Raw genomic sequence first — 23,283 nt, forward strand, 5'->3', positions numbered from 1 at the left:
GGTGCTGTGCAAGAGAAATGAAGAATGAACAAGCTGCTGTTGTAACACTGATGAAACTTGGATTGTTCTCAGGCACAGCTACAGGAATGAATCAGGTGCTGCTTCTTTTTATTTGTGGTAACAACAGGTTTTCCTCATGTTTCTTTCTGAGCTTTTTTCCTTGGCCTCCTGCCAGGCTGTGATCCGAGTGGCAGAAACTGTCTGCCCCTTTCACCCACACAAAGAGATGCAGAAAACCGTTACTTTTGGCCTGGTATGTGCTTTTTCATTTTCTACATGGGTATTTTCTGGTAACACAAGCTGCATGACACATTACACTGTTCAAAAACCAGCAAACTGGAAGCAGCACATGAGGTGAAAAAGAAAACCACCTCCTTGGCTGAATATAGATGAAGCTCTTGCAATTGCTCCTCTCTGCACCTTAGGCCACATGGAAAGCAATTCCTGGGGGCAGAGGGGAAAGCAACACCTGCTGGCTTTTTCAGAGTCTGCACAATGAAGCACTGAAATCTATTTATCTGGCTTGCAACTTTTTAGTCTGCAGTCAAAATGCAGTCAGTCCTCAGCATGACTAAATCATATTTCAAACTAGAGTCCAGGCATCTTCCTCTAAAGGAACCTAGTGCTACTGGTAAGGGAAGGAAACATTAATTGGTCAATTAGTTTGATCTAGACCGTTGCAGAATTTGATATGCCAACATGAGAGACAGACTTTCCTTTTGACAAAGTATTTGCTGCTTGTGACCCACTTGCTGAAATGGTTTACTGGCAGGCCTAGAAAGAACTCTCAGTCAGAGGTGAAGGGACAGCATAATACTTGCTAACCTATGAGAACTCTACCATTTAATGAAAATAAATATTTAAAGACTTTTTTTTTTCCCCACAGTCAATCATAGATCAAAAGATCTTCAATTCTGAAGCCAATAAAGAAATAATCAGTCTTTCAAAAGTGAGAAAAAAAAAAAAGAGACGTATCTGTTTCTTTTGCGGGCTATGAAAGACTTCAAATACTGTTAAGGTGAACAGAAGTTGCACAATGAAACCAAATCCACAACCTAAACACTCCCATGTTTGCACTCTGAGTAGCCAGAACTAGGTGCTTCAGAAGACAGCACAAAACCAAGCAGAAAAATAGATTATGTATTAAAAGTTGCTTTTTCCTAATCCCAGGCCCTTTGTGGTTAACTCCTGAAAACAAGTACTAACTACATTTCACAGGTTAGTCTTACTGTTCCTACAAATACCTCAAATTAGTTTTCATTTTGGACAAAAGTGGTTACATGTGGAAGCTTCTTTTCAGTTAGTTTTTAGGTGATTTCTAAAACTACTTCAGCAGTTTATTACCAATTTTCACTGAGGAAGTAGGAAAAGAAGTGAGCAGAGATATTTTCACAGAATCACCGAGGCTGGAAGAAATCTCTTAAGACCGTCTAGTCCGATCCTCCTGCTGGGGTCATCTGGAACAAGTTGCCCAGGCCCGCGTCCAGCCAGGTGTTGAACGTCTCCAAGGACAGAGGCTCCACAGTCTCTCTGGGCCATTTATTCCAGTATTAACTACCTTTTAATTCAGAGTGACCGGGATCAAACAACCTGCTGGCAGCTATGCCTTGCATGCCCTTCTTCTTAAGGATAAGAAATGTCACCTTTGTGTGCTCGCTCCTGCTCTTTGAGGATGCTGCTTTCTGTAATACAAATTTGTCCCAGGCCATTCTACTACTGCACTGAGACTGAATTTCTAGAAAACAAATCCAGCACCAGGTCACTGCATACTTCCCATGTCATGATATTATTTTTACTGTTTTTTTTAAAAATATTTAAATAAACAAATTGAGATTGTTCTTTTCTTTCACTGAAAGGTTCCAGTGAAGCTGTTCTCAGTGACTACTACTAGTAGTGATCTTGAACAGTTTAAGCCAAGTGAGAGCCATTCCATGCCTATGAGTAGTTTAAATTGTGTTCAGTGCTGCTGCATCAATGCATTTATTCACACTGATTTGCATCACCCAACTGCCCAGTTTTAAGAGAAGGGGGTAAAAAAAAAATCTCATGCAGCTACATTTAAGATACTGCTTCTAACTGAAATGCATTAATTAGACATCTTCAGCTAAATGCCCTTCCTTCCATTTCAACCCCACAGTTCTCAATGGTACTGGGGAACCACAAGGCAAACAGTATCAAGCAGTATCAGAAAGTATCTACCTTAAGAAGCAAAGCATGTCACACCACTGGAATGTGTGCAGATAACCAAATTCAACTGCACACAGTCATAAAACACGGTGGACTAGGGAAGAACAGACAAGCTGGTCATCCTGAATCCCTCTGCAACAGACAAGTCATTTCCAGAATTTTATCTTCCACTTTACCTTTAAGCTGCCTCCATATTCCCTCTGCTCCCCTGCTATCTTCTTGGATTCCAACTATCTCCTTCTGTCATTTCCTAATAAATGCAGGAACCTCGCTCTCTCCTCAAAAAGGGCTGAAGCCTTCTCCAAAGGAAAAAAACTCAAGCTTAACACTAAGTGCTTCCATTTGGGTAAGGCCCCAACAGCTCTGTTCTGTACCACAACTCAGCTTTTGCAGTGCACCACAACACTACTTGTTTGAAAACACTGTATTAAATCTGTAACAGTACAGAACAGGGTAGGCAAAAACCCTGCTGTGGGCTCAAAGGAATGCCGATGTTAGAGAATGTTTTGAGCCTAATCTCAGTTTGTTTGCTAGTTTAGGGCAGACAGAGCTTAAAGTTGAAACCAAAACTTTCTTGCTTGATACAAGACAACCCAGGGCAGATAGTGCTGAGGTAGGAAACACACCAGCAGAAGTGATAATGAGGAATGAACCTTTTACTCACCACTTCAATCCTATTTTTCTAGTATAAAAATCACCGAGACTGCCATGCTAAATCTTCACAGCATTAGTGAGATAGATTCTTTACTCTGGCCTCTATTTCCAGCATTCAAAAGCAGGCTAGAGCCAGCTTCCTGCTCTGCTGCTGCAGCCATATTTTCCCTTGAAATGAGCACAAGTCTCCCAGATTCTGTTACAACTACTCCAGCTCACTCTCCATGCCCATCTCTGGCAATAGGGGAACGCAGGTTTGTCAGTGAGAAATAGTTTGTCATCTCTCCCTGTGCCTGTTCATGCCTAAATACAATATGATGAAACATGCCTCCAGACATCAGACCATGCTCCTTTTCCACACGTTTGCTTCTTCTCCAATATCAAAAGCAGTTAACAACAATAAATAAAAATTAATCCATCTTCTGGATTTGCCAGAGGGTTTTGATCCTCTTTTTCCTGTCTTTTAGACTAGAAACACTCTTTGAACCAGTACTGCCTTGTATAGCTTTACAGCCATGACACCACTGGTGCCTTAAGGCACTTCAGTGCCTTTGTGCCACAAACAGGCGCAGCGCAGAAGCCAAGGAGGTACAAACGAGAAGAATGATTTGAAGCAAAGTCTCAGGTTCTTTTGAGTTACCTTCCAGTCAACAAGGTCTTGTAACTTACACAAGAATCATGTAAGAGCAATTGTAAATCTTGTCATTGACATTATTTAAAATGAGGTCTCTTCAAAGATGACAGCAGCAAATTCTGATTAAAGCAAGTTTCAAGACAATTTACAAATTCCTGGAAGCAATTAATGATATACCTCTACAGCAATTTCACCACTGAATATACGTTGAAATTGTTTCATATTAAAATATGAAGAAAAGGCATGCACCAATCTATGCAGAAGACTATTTTCAAGACAATATAAAAGAACCAGCCTACAGTTGAGTAAAAACCAGTGTGACCTTTGGTATTTTAAGTCTCCAGGATACTACTTTTCCAGCAAACTTCCGCTATGCTTGTCTTAGCTGCTACCATGTTCCACCCAAGATGTGGCTGAACTTTGGGGTTAGCAAGATGATTCCTTAAGCACCTGCTTTGTAAATAGTTTTGGTTCTCTCTGCAGTAAAGAGTTCAAGAAGTACAAGCAATTCTGTGCTACACAGACCAGGCAACACACTCTCTGCAGGTCTGCAATGCAGCAGTTAGTGGGGACTCATTCTGCTTCTGTAACATAATCATGAGGCACTGCACTGCAGCAGAAATCAGCTCTTAGGCGATTTCTTCAGGAAGGCAGCTACATCACGTACATCACTCTCCCTCTTCTCTTATTTCCATGCTATATGAAGAGAACTGAATACTGTAGGTAAAAAGTGAATGACACCCGCAACCTTAACTGCAAGATATTTACTGGTGGCTCAGGCTTCCCCTCCCTTTTTTAAAGCAAGGTTTCTAAACCAGCTTGTGTCACTGGTTTCACTGATGGCTAGTTCCACGGCAACATCAGTACAAGCCTCTCTGCAAAGCGCGACCATAGAAATTCCACCCTTGCCCCCAGGACAGGCATTGCAGAAAAGGTCTAATTCTCTCCAGGACAATGTATTACTTTGCACTATAAAATGAAATGGCAGCTTCCTTCTAACCATAAAGCTATGAACAATCAATCTACACCAAGCACTGTCCTGAATTCCTTTATGTCACTGCATGTTTTTTCATATCCTTGCAAGCACCAAATAACTAAGCATTACCTACAAGAAAAGCACCAAAGAAACCGGAAAAAACAGATACTTCCAGCTGTCCATTTGCAGATACCAAGAGGAGTGGCTTGGCACACATGAGAATTTATGATGCAAATTATGTCTCCCTCTTCCAGAAACAGAGGAGCTGTGTGCCTTGGCAAACGTTTCCGTTCTGTTACCGGCAGCTTATTCTCCAAGTCAGGGTAGGGGCCACAGTCAAGTCTGCAGACAAGTACTATCCTGAAGATAACCCGTGTTATTCTGAGGTTCTTGCCTCTGCTACATATCTTTAGCAAAATTTCCCATTACACAAGTATGGTATAGAGCAGAAATTCCTGGAAATGTATATACTTCAGCAAAGCCTTGAGCCCAAGAACCTCTTGGAAACCTTCAGCTGGCTGGCAGACAGCTTTTTCTATCCTATAACAACATATTTGCTCTTCTGTATACAGACAGGTTGACCTAGCATTTCCCCATAGCCATGTCTGTTCTGTATGACTTGCTGCTTCTTTTCACATACCCAGAAGCAAGGATCCCTTATTTCTAATTTGTTGTAAGTAACGGAATCATAAACAAGTTTTAGAAAGTAAAACCTAGAGATCATTACCTAAAGTATGGATAAGTAACAACTCGCCTGCGGAAAATCACTGAACACTGCATTCTAAATAACGGCTTACAAATAAAGAAAATGGTTCATTTGTAACTATGAGATTCCATTTCAGTATCTAATTAGCAGTATAAATATTTTTCTCATTTTATTTTAAGACTAGAGCGACTCTAAAGCTATGCATTTTTCTTTTAACTTGCATGTTGCAGGTTGTTTATGACCAAGTACAAATCTGACTTTCCAATGCTTTTTACAGCACGGAGGGGAGAAAAATACCCATGACAATTTTGTTATGAGAGAAGCCTTTTAAGAAAACAGCCATGCATATTTCCTAGACTATATACATTCAGGGAGAAGAGAGGATGAATGCATCCTAGGAGAACTTCCAAAGCGTGCATCATGCTGTTAGGGTCCAGATTCGGCTGCACATCGGCTCCACCATGTAAAAGTGTTTGCACTGGCTGAGATCAAAGGTCTCAGTTGCCCGTCTCCAACTATGTGCAAAAGCAGATGCCTAAGTAAGCACACAAGCACAGAAGAGCAGAACAGTGTTCCCAATTACCCTCCCACCTGCCAGCAGTTTGTGAGTCAGAAACCTGCTGAGCCAAAGGTCAGCCTTGTGTTTCCATGCACTTGTTAATGTGTGGGTGTTTGTTTTGTGTTTGGGGTTTTTTCTCAAGATCCTTTAAATATGTCTTTGCAGACTATTCAAGCAAGAATCTCAAAGCACCTTCACAGACATCGTAACTCCCAGAACTACAGCTCCAGCTTCCACGTTAATGACACTGTGATGCTTTGCTCCTTAAGCATGGTAAGGAAAGCAAGTTTGGGAAAGCCAGAAATCTTACCCACTTTGGACATTTAATGGATTTGCAAAAATCCTAACAAGTTTTACCTCCCCAAACTCTTTCCTACTACCCTTATGTGCCCTCCAAATCCAAATAATTAGATGACATTTATTCTGAAGTCGCAAGAGGTGATATTAAGTCAGGGACAGACTGGGAGCTTTACCAAGTCACCATTTAATCCTAACATTTAACTACTGCTTGCCAGTGCTGTAAAGCTGCTGAGCCTTGAACTGCTTCACATGACTCACTGCAACAACTGAGCATCACAAAAGCAGCTACAAGTGTCAGAGTTCGATAAGAAGAAGAAAGGAACATAACACTGAACGTACAGCAGGACCAGGTGGTTGCTTGCTTCATGGTTCTGCTTTCTAGTTGTTAGGAACTATCATGGAACTCTAAACCCAGAGGACTTTTTCTTGCTGGAACATAACAAAAATACATTGGAAACACTATCTAGAAAACATCTCCAGCTGCTAGTACCCACTACTGAGCCTTTCTTATGAAGGGCTAGCAAGCAAAACTTGTAATGGTAGTAGGAAGAGAGGTTTAGTGGGGATTAAATGAAAGCAGCCAAAACCAAAGCAAAAGCAATGAGAAGACAATTACCTTGCTGATGACAAAGCAGTAGAAGCTGCAAGGTGTTTGGCCAGCGGCAGGAGCAGCTAGCAGTATACTGATGGCACAGACTTTTGAAGAATTTGGGATATAGGAGAATGTTGTCATGGTGATAAATCTCAATTCTTCCCCTTCCCTGTGAGAGTACAGGAGCATATTGCCACCGTTGGCACTTGTGCTCAACGCAACAAATAACTACCTGCTCACTCTCACCACCACAGATGCTGGAAGCTGCAGCAGAATGACTACTGGTACGGGAGGGAAAAGGAGGCAAAGCAGATGGAGCTGGGAGACCAGTAAAAGAACAAGCAGATCATCTCTCCAACCACCTGCGACTAGAGGATTAGAGGTAAAAAAAACGGACGCAGGTTACTGAAGATCCCAAACCACTGCTGTTACCACATAACGTGTGGAATAAAAGCAACAACGATAAAATATTGGTAAGCACACCAGCTGCAAAAATTGGGCAGCTCCATAGCAATAGTTTCTGCTTGCTATTTTATCTCCTAAAATACTCACATTTTTGTGGATTTTTTTCCTCTTCTGATGGTCTTTTGCACTACCCCTCCTGATACCAAGCTTAGCCTATTGATAAGAGGAATCTGGCAAGGATGGAGTTTGTATAATCTCACCTAGGCTCCCTTTCCCAAGGAAGGTTGGACCAGCTGATCTTTTGAGGTCCTTTCCAGCCTGAGCTATTCTATGACATCATGTTACTTGGAATGGAACAAAGACGCACGTGAGATGACTTATATTCCATGATAATTTGACCAAACTTTTCTATTCTTAATTCTAGTCTAAATTTTATTTAGCACAGATGTTTGCACACTCAGAGTAAAGCTGTCAATAATCATACTTCAATATTAGCACTCACTTTAACTCCTGCTAACACTAGCAAAGATTTTGTTCATCTCCAAAGCAAAACAAAAACAACAACAAAAGTAATTTTAGTAAATGTTTATTAACAAATAAATTGAGTAATATGTCCTGTGGATTTTCAGACAACAGACTTTAGTATGGCCAAGTTCTAGCTCCTCTAACATCTACATCAGCGGTATGATATAAAGCTTATATCTAGAGGAATTCCTTTGCTTATAGAGCAGAACCTGGAATCATTAGGTGATTTTTAATTCCCATTACTCCAGAAACCACTCCAAGACATATACTGGGATTATAGAACACCTGAAGCCTACAAGTCACAAAGGGCACATGCTACAGCTGGTTTCAAGGAGCAGCTTACAAACAAGCCAGATCAGTGAATCACACTACTCCATGCACACCTCATTACAGCCTCTGTAATGATGATTCCAGCTACCACACACAGAAAAATCAACTGAGCCCATGAGGATCAGATTAAAAACCCCCACCCATCTCTTGTCAGACCCTGCTGGCTAGATGCCAAATGGTACTGATTACTTCAGTCAATTAGAATTCTGTTGCAGGTCCTTATTCTTATCAGTGGTCTCACCTACCTAAACATCAAGTCAAACAGCTTTATGTTTAAAGTCTCTGAGATCAAGCGTTCTATCATTTGTGACTACAGTGAGGTGCCAGGGCTCTGCAGACTAGAAGCAGATAGGCAGATTCCAGGAATTTGCCTTATTCCCAACACCAAACATGTTGCAAGAAACATGATTCATGGCTGGCTGACATCAAAGGGCTCTTCCGCAGAATCAAAAGGGGTTTTTTGCACCTAGTAAAGACTCACTTAACTTTTGGGAATGAGAAACTATCAGTAGACAAATACCTGCTCTCCTCACAGTCTGAGAGAAAATTCATGCAGTGCTCAAAGCATAGGTCTTGTCAGTGATCAACATCATTCAAGAGAACTCAAAAAAGGGTAACTTATTTAACCTCTTGATACAGACAGCCAGGTTTTGTCCTGCCACTCTTAGAAGTGTTGGAACTAAGGACTTCATTAAGTATTTGGACCATTAGAAAGAGGAGCAGTAGGAAAGGATAGTTTCTTTTTTATTACCTAGCTATCTCTGAGATGCTAAATTTACATTTTGATTGGATGAATCAAGCAGAAACAAAACCCTCTCAGCAGGCCTGAACTGACAAAAGAGCAGACTAGTCCCAGGGAGGATGACCAGGAGGATGGAGAAGAGTGGAAATCTTGCTCTTTGGAAGGTCTGGAACTGGGAGCTAATCTGAGGACAACTCTGAATACGTAAAAATACGAATATGTGCAAGAGCTCTTCCCAATGCAACACCCAAGGCTGCATGACTGTCACTGTTGTTCACATTTTTTGGAAGCTACTAGATTGGGCCCATCAACTACAGGGGAAGAAGCACTGACTATGATGTTATCCTATCAAGTGTTTAAGAAAGTAACTGCCATGTATTTATATTCTGAAGTGTTCCTTGGATTAAAATACATATAAACCCATCTTCTGTTGTGTATGTGATGAAACTGATTTGACAGCTTACAGCATTCAAGCTCGTTTGACTTCAAAGGGTGAAATAATGACCCTATTAAAATGTCTTCAGCGGGATGGTTTAACTGGGTAAGTTTCATTTAGTAACAGAGGTGATCTAAGTAAAGTTTTAGAGAATGCTACCATTATTTCCATGACAACCTGTCTGTCTTTACTGAGGTCAAATCTGCAGCTTAAATTACTAGCTGCAGCTCTGAAAAGGTCACTGAGCAATGCCAACATACTGTGGCTGAGGATCCGAGCCCTAGTTAATAGAGACAGTCTTCACAAGCCTGCTAATAACTTCCAAACTGCTAAACAGCAGTCTCTCATAATCCTTGCAATGGTTTCTTTTAGAAAGAGCGGGAGGAATGAAGATGGTAAGATTATAAACTTTCTCAAAGGATACCATGGAAATCATATTTTTGATTGTCAGTTATGCCACTGTATTTAACTTTCAGATAGTGCAAAAGACCCAAGGAGTGAAAAACAAAAGTACACTCCCAGAGGGGAATGAGAACAGCAGCAATTACAAATAGCTCTCAGACTTGATGACAGGAAAAGACAGGAGACAAATGCAGAGAGGTAAGTGTTGAGTATATTCTTTCAGCTTTGAAGGGTGATAGCTAGGGCTTCATGAATTAACTTCGGATGACACTGGTGAGTTGTCACAGCAATACAGGCAGCAGTAACTTCTGTCAGACTGTGTCCATCAATAATCACAGAATCCCAGAATCATCTCGGTTGGAGAAGCCCTTGAAGATCCTCCAGTGCAACCATGAACCTCACCCTGACCGTTCCCAACTCCACCAGATCCCTCAGCGCTGGGTCAACCCGACTCTTCAACCCCTCCAGGGATGGGGACTCCCCCCCTGCCCTGGGCAGCCCATTCCAACGCACAACAACCCCTTCTGCAAAGAAATACTTCCTAAGAGCCAGTCTAACCCTGCCCTGGCACAGCTTGAGGCCATGCCCTCTTGTTCTGGCGCTCGTTCCTTGGTTCAGGAGACTGTCAGACTACTAAAGCATACTGTCACACTAACACAGTACAAATAAGCAGGAAGAGCTTCCTGTTGCGGTGGAGAAAGGTGAGGAGAAGAGAGGTTGTCTCATGCTGAGTTAACCATAGGATGAATAACCAAGACTGCAGTGGCATAGACCTTACTCAGGAAGCACACACACTACAGTCTCCATTTCACATGTACAGAAGAGACACGTTTGCATTCGCTGATGTGAAACTCTCAGCATATTCACCACCCCAGTTACGTACAGCCAATTCCTTCCTCAGGTGTTAGGAAATAATCTGCAGTCAACCACCTCCTGTGGCCACCTTCTCTCCTCATCTCCAAGCTTTTCCACTAATGCACCTCAAAGTGCTTCAGCAATCCACTGTGCATTTTCGAATGACTCCTCCTTCCTATACAAGATTAGCTAGTCTGGGAACTGACACTGGGGGAGGCTAAACGACTTCCAAGGCTTCTAGTCCTGAACACTTTAATTGCACAGTTCTTCCCATTAAGGTCATTCATCCCAGCGTATCGCCAGGCAGATCCTGCATCAGCTCTCAGTAGCTTGTTTTAAAAATTCTGCACTTCCAGACTGGTAACTCTAAGGGATCAACAGACTGTATCTTACTAACAGCATCAGGCAACACTGAAAGTTGTCAGCAGAGTCTGAGAGCAGATTGTTACGTTATTACACCAGCACTGCAAAGGTCCTTCCAGACACACACATTACTTTAAAAATCTGTGAAAAGTGCAGTTAGTAGACATTAGAAATAGTAGCAGGTATTTGGGTCAAACTACTTAGTCAGAAGTAAAAAGGAAACCTCATTTTGAATTTTTTACATCATACAGTACAAGGCACAGAGACACAAACGCACTTTGTGGTTCAGGGCAAAGTCCTGCCCACAGGACTTACTCACTTTGTGTTGGGAGACTTCCACTCATCTCTCACTGGCTGATCAAGCAGGGACATCATGGAATAATTATCCAACATGAGACCGTCAGGGTCATCTGTCTGACCTGGGAGTTTCCCAAGAGGAAAGTCTTTCCATCGTACTTCATCTGGGTAAAAACAGTACATAAACAAGAAGTCTGCAACCGTGGGGTACAAGAGTTCCTTGTCTTCTAATGGCTGCTCTTCTTCCTTTAAATATCACTTTGCCTTCAACTCCTCTCCACCAGCCTCCTCCTCCTGTCTTCAAGTCCTTCCATAAATCACTCATCCAAAAATCTCAGCTACAGAACCCTCCACCCCAACAAGAAAGTACAGCTACCATAATAAAGCTAACAAAATACTGGCTATACCGTTTATTCCCTCTAAAAAACTTGCCTTTCTCCTTTCTTTTGCTTGCCACGATGTCATAACAGCACTTTTTCTGGAACATGGAACTTATGAGCATGTGACTGGTGCTTTCCAGCACAGCCAAACTGTGCTCTCAAATACCCCCAAGTCTGACAAACAGAAGTCCAAGAAACATTCATATTTTCTTTGCCATTCACAGCTGGCATATATGCTGCCCCATCAACTGAACACACTGAACTTTTAAACAGCTTGGAAAAGCCTGACAAAAAAATGTAATGGGGCAGTAACAATATGCTCCTGGAAAAAGCACTCACAGTATTTTAAGAATTTAAGAGAGGTAACTCCTGCACATGAACAGAAGAATGGAAAAAACCAGTTTTCAGTGATTTGGCATTTAGATGATTCTGAAGCACACTTTAATTCTGCCCAGGCCCAGAGGGCTGAGATGCCTCTGCATTTCAATTAACATTTGCCAGTGACGAAGACTATCTCTCAGAAAGTCATTTTTTTACCTGCAGTAATCTGCCAGGCGGACCCTTGCAGTGCTGCCCTTTTCTCAGCAATAGCCACCATGTTCCCAGAATGAGCCAGTCCTTCCAAAGGATTTGTTTCAGTTACCATCTCTTCTTCCTCTTCCTCCACCTCCTCTACACCATCATCTCTCTCCAGCACATCATCTTGTTTCTCTACAGCTTGCCCTTGATTTTTAACCTGATTTTCTTGCCTGGCCCTCCACTGTAAGCTCTCTATAGTGTAAATTGGCTGTTCACTGCAGTCTGAAGAGAGTCCTGGACTGGACAAAGGGCCACCTCCTTCTGTGTAAACGGAAGCAAGATAGAGAAGATTCTTCCGCGAAGAACGTGGCAAGCGAGGTCTCATGATTGTGAGAATCCTAGAAAGGAAAAAGGCAACGTAAAAAAGTCTTAAAAGCAAAAGAGATTCCAGACTAAGGCTTATCAAGCTGAGCAGCCTTTTAAGTGTGAGCTTCCTCTAGAACAGCTCACGCATATATCTCCTCTAACAGGCAAATCTGATTATTCCCTGGTGGGTGGATGCTGGAATACTACCTCATGTGATTAAAATTAAGGACCTGGCATACTTCTAACTGAATTCTTGTTTTGTTGTTTTCATGGGAAGGTTACCACTTGTGCTAAATTGGTATCACCTGTATAAGCAGTTACATCTCTGCTACCAAGTCACTTTTCTTCTGACCAGGTTGCTTCTTTAATACCTCCTCAGATAATCTCTGCTTTCATTTTGAAGGTGCAATCCTTTTAAATTCTTCTCCTCCTTCTCTTTGTAGAATCAATGGGGAGATGAGCAGCAACAAGCAGGGCTTTACATGTACCTGCCCCAATTTCTACTAGATGCAAAGGGAGGGAAGGGAACGCAGCTATAGCTCAGCGTATCACAAGGGAGCTGGCCTTTGGGGGTACAGAACACCATCTGCCATCCCTCTTCTAGGTCACGGGATCAAACTTACAGCTGAAGAAGGTGTGGGGTTGCCCAGCAGGGAGCTTCCAAGCAGTTATCGGTCAGTCTTATCCACTGCAAAGGAACTTTATGGAGGAACAGCTCCTTCACAGACACCTGTTTGTTACAGGGCTGTCTTTTCTTCCCTTCAAAGGAGATAATGAAAACAACAAGGTGCTTAAAACTCATTACAAATATGCCTTTCATCCTTTTGTATTTTTACTGGAACACTCATTCTCAAATAAGCTGGCATTCCAATCCACGTCCAAGACCAGATGTACTGTCCAAATACATCAAGGCTGTTACCAGGGACTTGTGAACACACTGACAGCTAGGATGTGACCACAGACATTCCCAAGCTGGTTCTGTACATGCCATCCCAAACAGGAAAGCCACAAGATGTGGTTGTACAGTACTGTCCCAAATAAATGCAGTGTACTGCTTCTGGGACCTGAGATCATTCCAGACAGCACTGCAGTGAGTAGACTGGGAGCTACCACCATTCAGGGATCTTGGTACACAGTAGATACGCTCAGCGCTGACAGAAAGCATCAAACATTAACTCAGGACTGCCACAGATACTGGCAAAACCTTGGTGCAGACTGAGCCAGACGCAGAGGACAGAAGAGGTGGCAGAATTAACCAGCTGGAAACCTCCTCAGGGATACAGCATATCGCAGTATGAAAGTCCTGTTAACAGAATTCCTGTGACACGCTTTGAATAATTAAAACTCATCTGTGCCCCTGTCTCTGGAGAGAAACGTGCAGTTTGCCAATTTAAACAGTTCTACAGAGTTAGGAACAGAAAACAAAATATTACTTACTACTTTTGTGCAAGTTCAGAAGGCATGAAAATCCTGTGATAGGATTAAAAAAGGACAGCAAGAGTGCCTAAGTATTTTGTAAAGGCAGGCTTCTGTTAAGTGAGGAAAAAACTGCGAACAGGGAACTCGTAACAGGTTGCATATAACATCTTTATTTGTTATCTGCTACCGTTATTTCCTACAAGTACTAATATCTGGAAAAAATAGCCCTTAAGGGCCTGATCTTTCATGGGAGGGATTGACTTCTATCTTGAGGAGGCTGCAGCAGAGTTGCCATAACAATTTCAATTTTTTGCTAAGAAATGCATGACATAGATAAGCTGCAGGTTGAAAAGTGTACGAAATGCAACAATAAAAGCTCTGCGTTCACATCACAAAATGTAATAATTACGTTACTACACTTTCCATCTGAAGGTCACACCACTCTTCCAGTTTTCGCAATAGTACAGAAAAGACTGTTAGGTTTGGGTTTTTTTTTTTTTGGTTTGGTTTTTTTGGTGTTTTGTTTTTGGTTTTGTTTTTTTTTTTAACACACAGAAGTTCCAGACATACTCACCAGCGTTTACTTTGGCAATGCCAGTCAGCATCTCAGAAATCCAGTTGATCAAGAACTGAGGCCGGAGTTCTGAAGAGTCAGAACATTCCTTCAACTCCATAAACATTTTCTCTATTAGGATCTGTGTAAAACTTCGGGAAAGGAGGCCTGTCAGTAAAGGCTGCCAAAAGCAGTAAAATGTCTGAGGAATTTTGAACTGCCATACCTCTTTATTTGCTGCAATAAGAAGAAAAAAAATAGAGAAGCCAAAAATCACTGTTTTGTAATTTTCTGTGAACCACGGGTGTGACACTTGTTACAAAATGAAGTAGTTTGTTCTAAGATCACTGGTTCCAGGGTATTTCATGGGATCCTCGCTGAACCTGGAACTATTATTTTCTTATGCTAGGGAAGTAAAATAAGCAGCAAATTGATACTTAACACAAAAGCTCAATGAAAACGAAAAATACAATGCCTGATCTAATCACATGGTAAACCAGTGGAAAAATCTACCTCTTTTGCTATTCCCTTTCCAGTTTCAGCTTATTTCACATATAATGGAGAGCTATCCTGTCCAAAAATGTACTGCAAAAAGAAGACACATGGAGCAAAGCAACATAGGATCAAAAAGCTCCTAAATTTTCACTACTATAATATAGTCACAGAAATTTGAGGATGTTTCTTGGAATATTCTTTGGCTGGTGTTTCCAAGAGGTCCCCAGGAAAGAGACAAACTATTAATTCTCATTGACTCTAGATACCTAATACTCTTGCAGAAAATCCATGCAACTCCACATGTACGGGCAGCAGCATGGAACTAAGATGTAACTGGTGAGTGAGGCTCAAAATAAACCATGTAGATTTGGCTCAAATCTTCAGTGTAGAAAAGAAACTAGTGGGAGTTCATTAAATCAGTTAACTATTGCAGATGAGAGCAGAGATGCAAGCTTCAAAAGGCCAGGCAGCATTCAGTGCTGAATGCTTCAATCAGTGCTCAATCCTTCCATGGTAAGAGATTTATGCAAAAGCAATGGCTAAGCATGGCCATAAAGGGGTCTGGAGAACAGGTCAAAAGATGTTTAAGGACCCAGGTATATGAAAAACATGCAGAGAATTACAGATTTCAATATAATGAGAAAAAAAATAACAGACTTGCACATAACACTAGCTATGGACTTTTTACTTATGTGGTGCCCAAAACACTAACCTTCATACTTGATATTTAGCATCTTCAGACAATCCACCTTTGGGATGAGAAAGCCATCACTGAGAAGAGCTTCGGCCACTGTCTCCCTAGAGCAATCAGAGACTCTTATTAATGCCATTACTCCTTTACATATCAAAACACCACCTGTACCAGTTCTGAAGCAAGTTTGATAGCCAAATACCTGGAACTATGAGGTGATGTAGCTTGTTGTAAGGCACTGAAATCATATGCCAGTTTTGGGCTGGATATATCCCACCAGACTTGGAGGGATGTGCAGTTGTGCAAAATGGAACAGAACCAGAACCCTGAAGGAAACATTTCTGCTCAAGCTGCAGAGGCAAATATCTTGGTATTTCAAAAGCACAAGAACATTCGTCATCCTGAAATACCTACAGTTTGCAGTATGATCCAAGTCCTCTGCCAGCAAGCTGGCTAAGATTTGAGGACATCTGACCCACAGAGCTGGTTAAATTTCAGGGGAAAAGCCAACCCTGCTGACTTGCTGGCAAGGCACACCTTCAGGTGCAGTTCACACAGCTCTTCGGCAGATAAGCTGCAGTAGGGTCACCACTGCTCTTCCCTACAGCACCTACAGCTCTTTTTTGGATGTCTCCTGCCCTTACAGCTATCCTGAGAACTTCAGATAGTCTGACAGCACTGAATGATCCATCTCAAGGACCAATTCATCTCCTATTAGGCTGGCTTAATGCAAGTGGAAGACTGAGGGGACCCACATAGGTAGGCTGAACTGACACTTGAAAGTAAATTACAGCAAAAGGGACAGAAGTAAAATTCCCACAACTACCCAATATCCAGTCATGGAATTCTCTTGAGTTCTTCTGTTCACGCTTCTATCCATGAGCTTCTCTATCCATGCAAAGATACAGCACTAAAATAAACACTTCTCAGAACAAAAATCAAGGTGGCCATTTTCAAACACTGAATAAATTCCACAGAAACAACTACTTTTGCTATGACTCAGTGGATTTGGAATGGTAGTACCCATGTTAATCACGACATATTTTGGTACAGAATGGATAAGAAAATTTGTCTTCTCCATTAGGGGTGACTTCCAAATCTAAACATCCAGACATGACTTAGATTCAATAGAGGATTTTTATAAATACAAACAGCAGCTGAAGAGCTCACAGTGCAGAAACAACAACCCAAACACTACACCACTCTGTCATAATGAATGACCACTCTGTCATCTGTAGATGATGTGGTGGAGTATCAGAAGGCAAGTGGTAGAATGTAATTTGTTTCTAAAACCAAAATCCAGTTTCAATCCTTCTCTTTGGAAACTGTTCCAGCATAATTACTGTTATTCCTATGTGCAGCGACTGGTCATCACCAACTGTTAAGGACATCTCCATGCAGATGGCAGCTTCTGAAGAGAATCATTTAAGCAGAAGAACATCTGTCTAAGGAAGGTCCACTGGTCGGTTGTCTGAAGCAGACAGCAGAGGATCCTTTGCAGTTAGCTCATTTTGCTTTAGGTCTAAAGGAATCTTCTGTCCTCTGCACAATCCAAATTACAGGGTATGCTGATACGGGAAATGAAAGGCTTTACTCAGAATTACACAGGCACTCTAAATTTAAAAAGCACTTTCATAGGTCATTTGACATATTCAAGAGAACTCATAAACTGTGTTATCCCTGAGTCCATAATCCAAGTTTCCAAACCTAATGAGGTCACAACCTTGTCAATGCATTCCATGCCAGCCTTCCTCCCTTGCACGTCGTCTGTTTTCCAGGAGTGAATAATCAAAAGATACTTCTTGTTTAAATGAAAGCAAGAAGCTGAGTCCTTAAATTACGTGTCTTCAGAAATACATAGGAGACTGCAGGAACAACCCTGTCTTCAGCTGAGAAGCAAAGTACCATTAGTCCTTCAGAAAACTAGATTCTCACAGAGGCCACTGGGAAGCACTAGCCCAGCTGCATTTGTGATGCACAACAGACTCCATGGACCAAAGGAGTAAACAATTGCAGCATTTCAGGACAGATACGAAGCAAAGCAGAAGCAATTATCACAATGGTATTTGAAAACAACTTCTAGGAACCTCTATTTGCTTATATAAACATATACACACAAACATATGTTTAAAGCTCGTGGAGTTTCTTTAAGTACAAAAAGTGACTTGATTGTAAGTACTTGCACATTCATTGCTGCTTTGGTAGTGTAATACTATTCATCTCCTCAAACAAATGTCATGGTGGAGAATGGACTGGTAGCAAGGGCTACAGAAGGTAGAGCTTTTATTGAGTTTCTGAAGAAGAGAATCTGTGACCATTCACACAATAACATTTAATGGAGAATTCCCCCTAAAGAAAGATAAATCTGCACTTAAGAGAAACCCCATGCCAGATCACTGTACATTGCTACATAAAGACCCATGGAAAACAGAGTGCGATAGGGTCTCCTTTTCAATACTGTTAACATGCTATTACTAATAAACAGAAGTAAAAGGTACATGTATGAATCCCTTCTGGGAACTGTTTTTAATCATTTTGGGCTCTCAAAAGAAAATGTGTGGGTGGTTCTAAAAAGCTGGATATAGGCACAGCCTTCCATTAACTATAAATACAACAGCTTGTGTTCTTTAAAAATTGCATCTGGATGCTGGAATAAAAATAGCATGAGATGAAGTAGGTGCTCAAGGATGAAATATGGGAGTGAGTGCCAAATCCTAGAGTTTGCTCTACCATTCTGAGGCTTCCCCCACCTCTGTCTCTCCCTCCACAAGATGAATGCACTTGTGACTTGCCTGACTGTTCATGCTCAGCCAGCTCAACTTGTTTCTTACTGGGATTTAGCATTTGTCCATAACGACACTTTTTTTATATAAGCTAGTGCAGCATCTGTTGAGATGCAATGTAGTCTCTGTCCTGTTATTTCTCCGAAATAAGCAACACAACAGAAGTCTTCCAACAGAGGAGAGCTTCAGTAGAAAACGCAGATTGATTGAAAAATCATCTTCTCTCTCAAGCAAAACTGTTATTCAAGCAACTTTCTAACATTAAACAACATAAAGGCCTGGAATAGGATTCTTTATTAGGCCACCTGCATGTTGCAAAACAAACAATTGCATGATAACAAGATTCTCCCTTAAGGATCCAGACAGGAGAACAGGGGAAGCTGGGTTTTGAGACCTGGTTGCATGAGGCAAACTCCAACACTTCCTGAATAAGTCATCATGGTTCTGTCAGCAGGCTGCCAAGAAGATGGCAAGAGACAAGTGGTTAGTGGGATTTCTTTGCTTTTCTCCTCCCTCTCAGCTCAAATTTGACACACAGTCAGGTGTTTTTAAAGTGTAGCAATCTCATTGCAGTGCTAGTTCCAGACTTTGCTATAGTATACACATGTTCTTGCTGGGGGGAAAGAAAAAAAGAAAAAAAACCCCAACAACTGTATGCTTGTAGGTTGGTTGGTTTGTTTTAAATAGCTGGTCTGCAGAAAGGACACCCCAGCAAGGTTCAAGATGTGAATTTTTAGTATTTTTAAGCCTTAAACTGATTTTCAAGTAAAGTTAACTGGAGTTAAATCCAGGTGGCAGCTGGTCAGGAGTGGTGTCCCCCAGGGCTTGGTTTTGGGGCCACTCCTGTCTAACATCTTTATTGATGATCTAGATGAGGGGATCAATGCACCCTCAGTAAGTTTGCAGATGACACCAAGTTGGGTGGGAGTGTTGATCTGCTCGAGGGTAGGGAGGCTCTGCAGAGAGATCTGGACAGGCTGGAATGATGGGCTAAGGCCAACTGTATGAGCTTCACTAAGGCCAAATGCCGGGTGCTGCACTTTGGCCACAACAACCCCCAGCAGCGCTACAGGCTTGGGGAGCAGTGGCTGGAGAGCTGCCAGTCAGAGAAGGACCTGGGGGTGTTGATTGACAGCCGGCTGAACATGAGCCAGCAGTGTGCCCAGGTGGCCAAGAAGGCCAATGGTATCCTGCCTGGTTTGCATCAGCACTAGCGTGGCCAGCAGGGACAGGGAACGATCTTACCCCTGGACTCGGTACTGGTGAGGCCGCCCCTCGATAAGCGGGTTCAGTTTTGGGCCCCTCACTACAAAAAGGCCATTGAATGACTCGAGCGTGTCCAGAGAAGGGCAACGGAGCTGGTGCAGGGTCTGGAGCACAGGTCTGATGGGGAGCGGCTGAGGGAACTGGGGGGGTTTAGTCTGGAGAAGAGGAGGCTGAGGGGAGACCTCATGGCCCTCTACAACTACCTGAAAGGAGGGTGCAGAGAGGGGGGATGAGTCTCTTTAACCAAGTAATAAGCGATAGAACAAGAGGTAATGGCCTCAAGCTGCGCCAGGGAAGGTTTAGACTGGATATTAGGAAGCATTTCTGTACAGAACGGGTTGTCAGGCGTTGGAATGGGCTGCCCAGGGAGGTGGTGGAGTCCCCATCCCTGGAGGTGTTTAAGAGTCGGGTTGACTTAGCGCTGAGGGATATGGTGTAGTTGGGAACTGTCAATGTTAGGTTAATGGTTGGACTGGAGGATCTTCAAGGTCTTTTCCAACCTAGACGATTCTGTGATTCTGTAATTTTCACCTTGGAGGATTAAAATGGGGAAAGTAGGCATAAAGAAGGCTTAAATAAGGGGAAGCACGGCAGCATCTGGCCTACATTGCCTGAACCAAAAATAGACATTGAGAATGGATAAAATGCCTCTTTGGTATGACAACAGTCAGTGGAAAAATTACTATACCTCAATGCCCTGCTAAAATCTGGTTCCAGTGACTGCTGCCTCACACTGAAACAACTGTGGAGCTGAGCCTGTACTGTCACTCTGACAAAACATACCCATTACATCACTATTATTTCAGGTACTTTACAGAGAACACTGTGTAAGTGCAACAAAACTCCTGCAGAGCTACCAGGTGATGCATGACTGGATCTTGCCTGGGGGTCTGGAAACTAACACCACCCTCAAGCAGTACCTGCACCAGAGCCATGCCCGTCACTTGGTTTCCAGTTGTGCTAGCTAGAACAGAGGCGGCAAAGGTTAAGGGTGACCTATTCGTCTTTGAAAAAAGGTGTCAATCAAGTCCCTTGTTCCACTTCTCTCTATCTTCTGATAAAGGAATGAGAAACCCACCAGGAGAAATAATAAGCTGAGTGACCAGACTTCCACATTCTCCTATAACACATGCCTCTTCCCTGTTTGGGCTCTGCCAGCACCCAAGAACAAGCACATGTGTGAATATAATCAAACAACTCTGCACAAATCAAGGAAAATGCATCATTACAGCAGCTGGCCTATCTGACATCTATTGTTGACAACAGCAGACAAATACAGAAAAGTACCAAACCCAGCAGTATGTAACCTGACACTGCATTCCTGGGGCTTTCTGGAGCTAATACTGCTAAAAGGAGTGGAGAGAAAGCCTCTAAAGTAAAAGGAATAAAGCTTTGGAAACTCACTGCCAAAGCTTTTCTGATGCAGAAAGATGTATGTTTCCTTTCCACAAGTTTGGCCCAAAGTCTGGAATTGTGGGACCAGTATCTACTAGAAATAATAGGTGTATACACACACATATATATAAATAAAAACATGCTCACCAAAACTTCTCTCTGAACAACGAACACACAAGGCAGTTAAATGCAATTGCAAAATCTCTGCAGTAGCGTCATTCCCGAAGGCTTTGGCTCTTTGCTGGTTTTGCAAGCTGTGAGTTGTGAAACAGTCCCCCATCCTTGGCTGCTGCAAGTGGGGCATTTCCCTGCATATCAGAGCAGCTATTTTAATGAAGTTGCCTGATCATTGGGAGTCACTCAGGAAACCATGAAACAGCTAACAGAAACAAAACCCACCAGACAGAAAAAACATACATTTTTATAGTCACAGAAACCAGCTTCCTCCCCTCTGTTCCCTTTGTCTTATTTGAAGCCTGTGCTTAAGGGAACCATCAAAAAAGCCTTATTCAATGTAGCACAATGCAGTGAAGACAAAGTTCTTACAAAAATGTTTGATTTGGTTTGATTACTTAAGAAATGACAGATACCCTACAGATACTGTATCATCAGACTTTTTGGTTGGAACAAAGAATCCGGTGATGCTGTTTTTCACAGATTCTTTGCCCCCTTTTTGAAGTTCTTTAGGCCACACTAGCATCTGAGTTTCATACCCTTATCTAAGTTACTGGGCTAGAATTCCAAACAAAACTCTCAGAAAACTGACAGTGAAAGCAGGAAATGGAATCAGGCTCCTGGCATGTGCCACCTAGTTCTAGGACTTTCCCAGACAGATGAAAAACTTTTTTAACTGCTTTAATTTTGGAAGCAGCATCTCCTGAGCACACCAATTCACTGGTGCCCTGTAATCCATGCTATCACATACACGTGAAGAAGGAAGGATGTATAAACAATTCCATCCTACTGCCACTTTACCTTCTAAAGAAATGACTGCAAAGCAGTGAAATTCCCAACACACTGTGCAGGTAATAAATGTTTCATTTATAATCTGCAACTATCCTAAAATGATTTCCACAAGTAGGTCTTTTTGAAAGACAGGAAAAGTCTAACACTTCCATTTGACTTACCAACTTATAAGGCCACAAGCCTACACAATGCAATAACAACACTGAAGCACCTTAACTGCTCATCCACGATAACAGCTTTCCAGAAGAAAAGATTCACACGCAGGCACTTTTGGACTAACAGAAGCTGTTCAACGGAACGTGACAACTGCACACATTCCTTCCAAGCTAGAGGTGGTGTTGGGGGCAGGATGGTTACTTTTCAAGTCTTCTCTACAACTGCCAGACCAGAGTTTCCTGTAGAAACAGTAATGCAAAAAACGCTGCCTCATTCTGCTGACAGCTCCCTGTATAGAACAGCATTCCACTGAACCACCTTAAAGCTTGAATTCAAGCCTGTTAAACTGTTTCAGAAGCACCAGGCTGATCAGGGGAAAGCATGCTCTTGCTTGCGTGCCCACTGGGCAGCTACACCACAAGCAGGCCTCTGCAGGCTCCCCCACTATGCTGCTCTCAGAGTATTTGCCACTTGCTCAGGAGCACCCTTCAGCAGCAAGGGGAAAAATGTAACCAAGCGTATCAGCAGAAAAACTAGTTATGACAAGCTGTGATAACTGCTGATAACCGTCGATGCTGTACACAAGCACCGCTTCGAGTCAGACTACCACCAGTATCCTGGAGTTGGGAAGTGCTCTGGAGACATTCAGTCCTCTGCAAAGCAGAAAACTGCCTGTTGATGTCAGGGGGTTTGGGGTTTTTTTGTTTGTTTGCTTTAAAGTTACTACTTCTAAAAAGAGAACAGAGATTCCCCGTTCTACCACACACTCCTGAGTCAGCAATGGCTCCATATTAGGATCGTACGTTATAAAATTCATCACACACCATCATCTTTTCACCGAATGGGACTCTAAAGAGGCTTCCCATCCCGACCTATCTGCCCTCCAGCCAGCATACAGACAGGCACAGTAGTGAAGGTTTAACTGACAGCCCTCCTCAGAATCCCATCCCACTCCCTTGCTGTCCATCCTAACAGTTCAGGCACTGCCGAGATGGTGAATTCAGCCTAAAGAGTTCTTCTGAGAATTGCCCATGAAATATATGAAATATATAGTGTGATGTGCTTAAGACAGAAACTTGAGGTTGTTTAAAGGGAAAAATGTTAGCATGGTTTGGTTGTGCTAGTAGTACAGAGGCAGCATTGCTGAGCCCTGGGAACTGGCTGGGCATTCCAAGGGGTTGCATTCTCAAACATACCACCAGTTTCAAGGGTTTCAAAAACGAAGCTGCCCCAACTCTCCTCCTCACCCCTCAGGATGTGGTATTTTGCAGTTTGATGAGGACAACGACTGAAACATTGCTGCCTCAAAGGCCACAAATACAGTCACTAAC

General features: G+C 42.4%; 1 protein-coding gene across 3 annotated transcripts in view; it reads right to left on the minus strand.

The window, feature by feature from the left end:
* Window positions 1-23,283, minus strand: part of LAS1L (LAS1 like ribosome biogenesis factor) — a 53,389-nt gene that overhangs the window by 20,161 nt on the left and 9,945 nt on the right. For all 3 annotated transcript variants that reach the window (XR_012630751.1, XM_074882930.1, XM_074882931.1), the window contains exons 8-12: window positions 15,408-15,493; window positions 14,222-14,437; window positions 12,852-12,987; window positions 11,881-12,260; window positions 10,986-11,127 (exon numbers count right to left, since the gene is read on the minus strand). Coding sequence is in view for 2 of the 3 variants with exons in the window: in XM_074882930.1 (XP_074739031.1) it covers window positions 10,986-11,127; window positions 11,881-12,260; window positions 12,852-12,987; window positions 14,222-14,437; window positions 15,408-15,493 (960 nt within the window). In the remaining variant the exon portion in view is untranslated. The remainder of the gene's footprint in view (window positions 1-10,985; window positions 11,128-11,880; window positions 12,261-12,851; window positions 12,988-14,221; window positions 14,438-15,407; window positions 15,494-23,283) is intronic.

The sequence above is a fragment of the Strix uralensis genome, chromosome 13, assembly GCF_047716275.1.
Source record: "Strix uralensis isolate ZFMK-TIS-50842 chromosome 13, bStrUra1, whole genome shotgun sequence".
In the NCBI taxonomy this organism is placed as follows: Eukaryota; Metazoa; Chordata; class Aves; order Strigiformes; family Strigidae; genus Strix; species Strix uralensis.